The 2,504-nt window shown below is 40.1% G+C and overlaps 1 protein-coding gene across 1 annotated transcript; it reads right to left on the bottom strand.

Moving 5' to 3' along the window:
- Positions 1–427: 427 nt before the first annotated feature.
- LOC107301943 (anaphase-promoting complex subunit 4-like) lies at positions 428–1,857 on the bottom strand. The gene is made up of 5 exons (XM_015831090.1): positions 1,778–1,857; positions 1,445–1,531; positions 741–805; positions 592–634; positions 428–508 (listed from the first exon to the last, which is right to left on the bottom strand). The coding sequence occupies exons 1-5, from the start codon at positions 1,814–1,816 to the stop codon at positions 428–430; spliced, it is 315 nt and encodes a 104-aa protein (XP_015686576.1). The 5' UTR covers positions 1,817–1,857.
- Positions 1,858–2,504: the final 647 nt, after the last annotated feature.

Here is a 2,504-nt window from a genome sequence, read left to right as displayed (position 1 = left end):
GAAAGGGAGAGGTTTCCAAGCTGAGCCATGCTGGCTCAGGAATTCTGGGAGTTGAAGTCCAGGAGTCCTAAAAGAGCCAAGGTTGCCTACCCCTGCTCTAAACTAATAAAGTCTACATTAATTAACATTAATTATGCTTTCATATGTTCCTCTGACTGAGGGGTCTTCAAACTTGGCCCTTTTATGACTCGTGGACTTCCACTCCCAGAATTCCTGAGCCAGCCATGCTGAGGGGAAAGGGAGAGGTTTCCAAGCTGAGCCAGGCTGGCTCAGGAATTCTGGGAGTTGAAGTCCACCAGTCATAAAAGAGCCAAGGTTGCCTACCCCTGGTTTAGGGCCATAACTGAGAAAAGAGCAATAATAATAATATTGAGAACACTCCAAGTTAAAAAAAACATCACAAAAGTTCAGCGCAGCTCCTGAATTTTTACCTCTGCAAGTGACTTATCACCAGCTTTTGAATACTGGAGTAGGAAGATTCCATGGACTGGCCCAGTTTTTTTAAACCCTGTGGGAAGAAATGGCACCTTTTGTCCAGCTTGACAAAACAACACAAACCACCATAATTTCATACTACATAAGCTGACCTACCTTTACCGTTAGCTGATTCATTAGCAGGGCCTGAAGTTCAATACTTTTGGGAGAAGGAGAAGAAGAGGGAGGGAAGAAAAATTGGACGCAACTTCATTTTTTCCCTGTTGGAAGTACAGTCAAAATCTAGACAGGGTTTGAATACGCACCTTGCTTTGCCCCACAAAAGTAACTCCATAAATTCATCTTGTACAGAGGTGGTGGTATCCTTCTCCTAAAAAAAAAGAAAAAAAAAAGAGATTGTTGCACCCAGGCATTTCAATCTCCACAGAAGAATATAGAGAAGGCAGATCTCAAGGTTTATAGGCAAGAAAAGAGCAGGCTGAGTCACCATCCAAATATTATCTCTGAATTTTACTCCTTTCCTGTCTTCCATATGAATTTTCCATTGTTATTCCCAGCTGATCTTCCAATAGCCGAGATGGTCAGACCCGACTGGGATGGAGAATAACAGGAAATCTCAATCTAGTGGACTTGACTGACAACGTCAGAAGAATCCTGGAAGATGGCACGGATGGGTCACCTTATAGGGGAGATTGCTAGCATAAGATTTTAATAAAATACAGGTAATCCTCGACTTACAACAGTCAGAACGGGATCACATGACTCTGGGACGCTGCAACCGTCGTAAGTACATGTCAGTTGCCAAGCGTCTGAATTTTGATCACGTGATCATGGGGTTGCTGCCGACGGGCGTAAGTGTGAAAAACAGTCATAAGTCACCTTTTTTCAGTGCTGTTGTTAACAATTCACTAAATGAACTGTTTAAATCCAGGACTATTTGTTATTAAAAAGTGTACTGGGTAATGCAGGATTAAAATAATAACTGGAGGGGATCGTGTTTTCACCATACCTGCACAAACTTGGTTAATCGCGAATCCATTTGCATCAATATTTCTTCCCAAGCTTCACACATACAACTCAGGGAAAGCTTGATGTACTGTTCACAAATAGGAGAAAAAAACATCGTTGTTGTTTTTTTAAAAAAAAATAACATTGTATTGATTTTCTATTATTACATTTCATTAGTGCTTATATTTGTGACTTGTTTTGCTTAGTAATACAAGTTAAGCTCTTTTTCCAGCCATTGATAAAATAAGTTCCACATATTTTGTATCTTCTTTTTCTTTAATACTCAATCATCAAATATTAGTGGGAAAAGGCATCAGAGATTTTATTACCGTACCTGCAGGAGAGTTGAAATGTGTGTAAATTTTCGGGCCATTCGAGTCACTTCTGGTAAATAGGTTGAGAGCAGGCTGGTATCCATCTAAATTAGAGAACCAGTTTGTAATCTGACAAATGGTATAAGGTTTCCTGCCTGAGCAGGGGGTTGGACTAGATGACCTCCAAGGTACCTTCAAACATCATCATCATCATCATCATCATCATCATCATCATCATCATCATCATCATCATCATCATCATCGCTTTCCCCTCCAAAAGGAAAAAAATAGATAGATAGATAGATAGATAGATAGATAGATAGATAGATAGATAGATAGATAGATAGATAGATAGATAGATAGATAATGGATGGATGATAGATAAGATAGAGAGAGAGAGAGAGAGAGATGGATAGATAGATAGATAGATAGATAGATAGATAGATAGATAGATAGATAGATAGATAGATAGATAGATAGATAGATAGATAGATAGATAGGAATAGATGGATGGATGATAGATGACAGAGAGAGAGAGAGATGGATGGATGGATGATAGATGATTAGGTAGGTAGGTAGGTAGGTAGGTAGGTAGGCAGGCAGGTAGATAGATAGGTAGATAGATAAGATAGATAGACAGAGAGGAGACTTCCGGTGGCAGGCTACTCCGTTGGACGCAGCTGTTGCTGCCTCCCGCCTGTTTCTGCGTAAAAGCCGTTTTGACAGCTTGCATCTGCTGTCAAACGG

This window comes from Protobothrops mucrosquamatus, unplaced genomic scaffold (genome assembly GCF_001527695.2).
Source record: "Protobothrops mucrosquamatus isolate PMUCROS unplaced genomic scaffold, P.Mucros_1.0 scaffold20069, whole genome shotgun sequence".
NCBI lineage: Eukaryota > Metazoa > Chordata > Lepidosauria > Squamata > Viperidae > Protobothrops > Protobothrops mucrosquamatus.
This window is presented reverse-complemented; position numbering and strand designations above follow the sequence as displayed.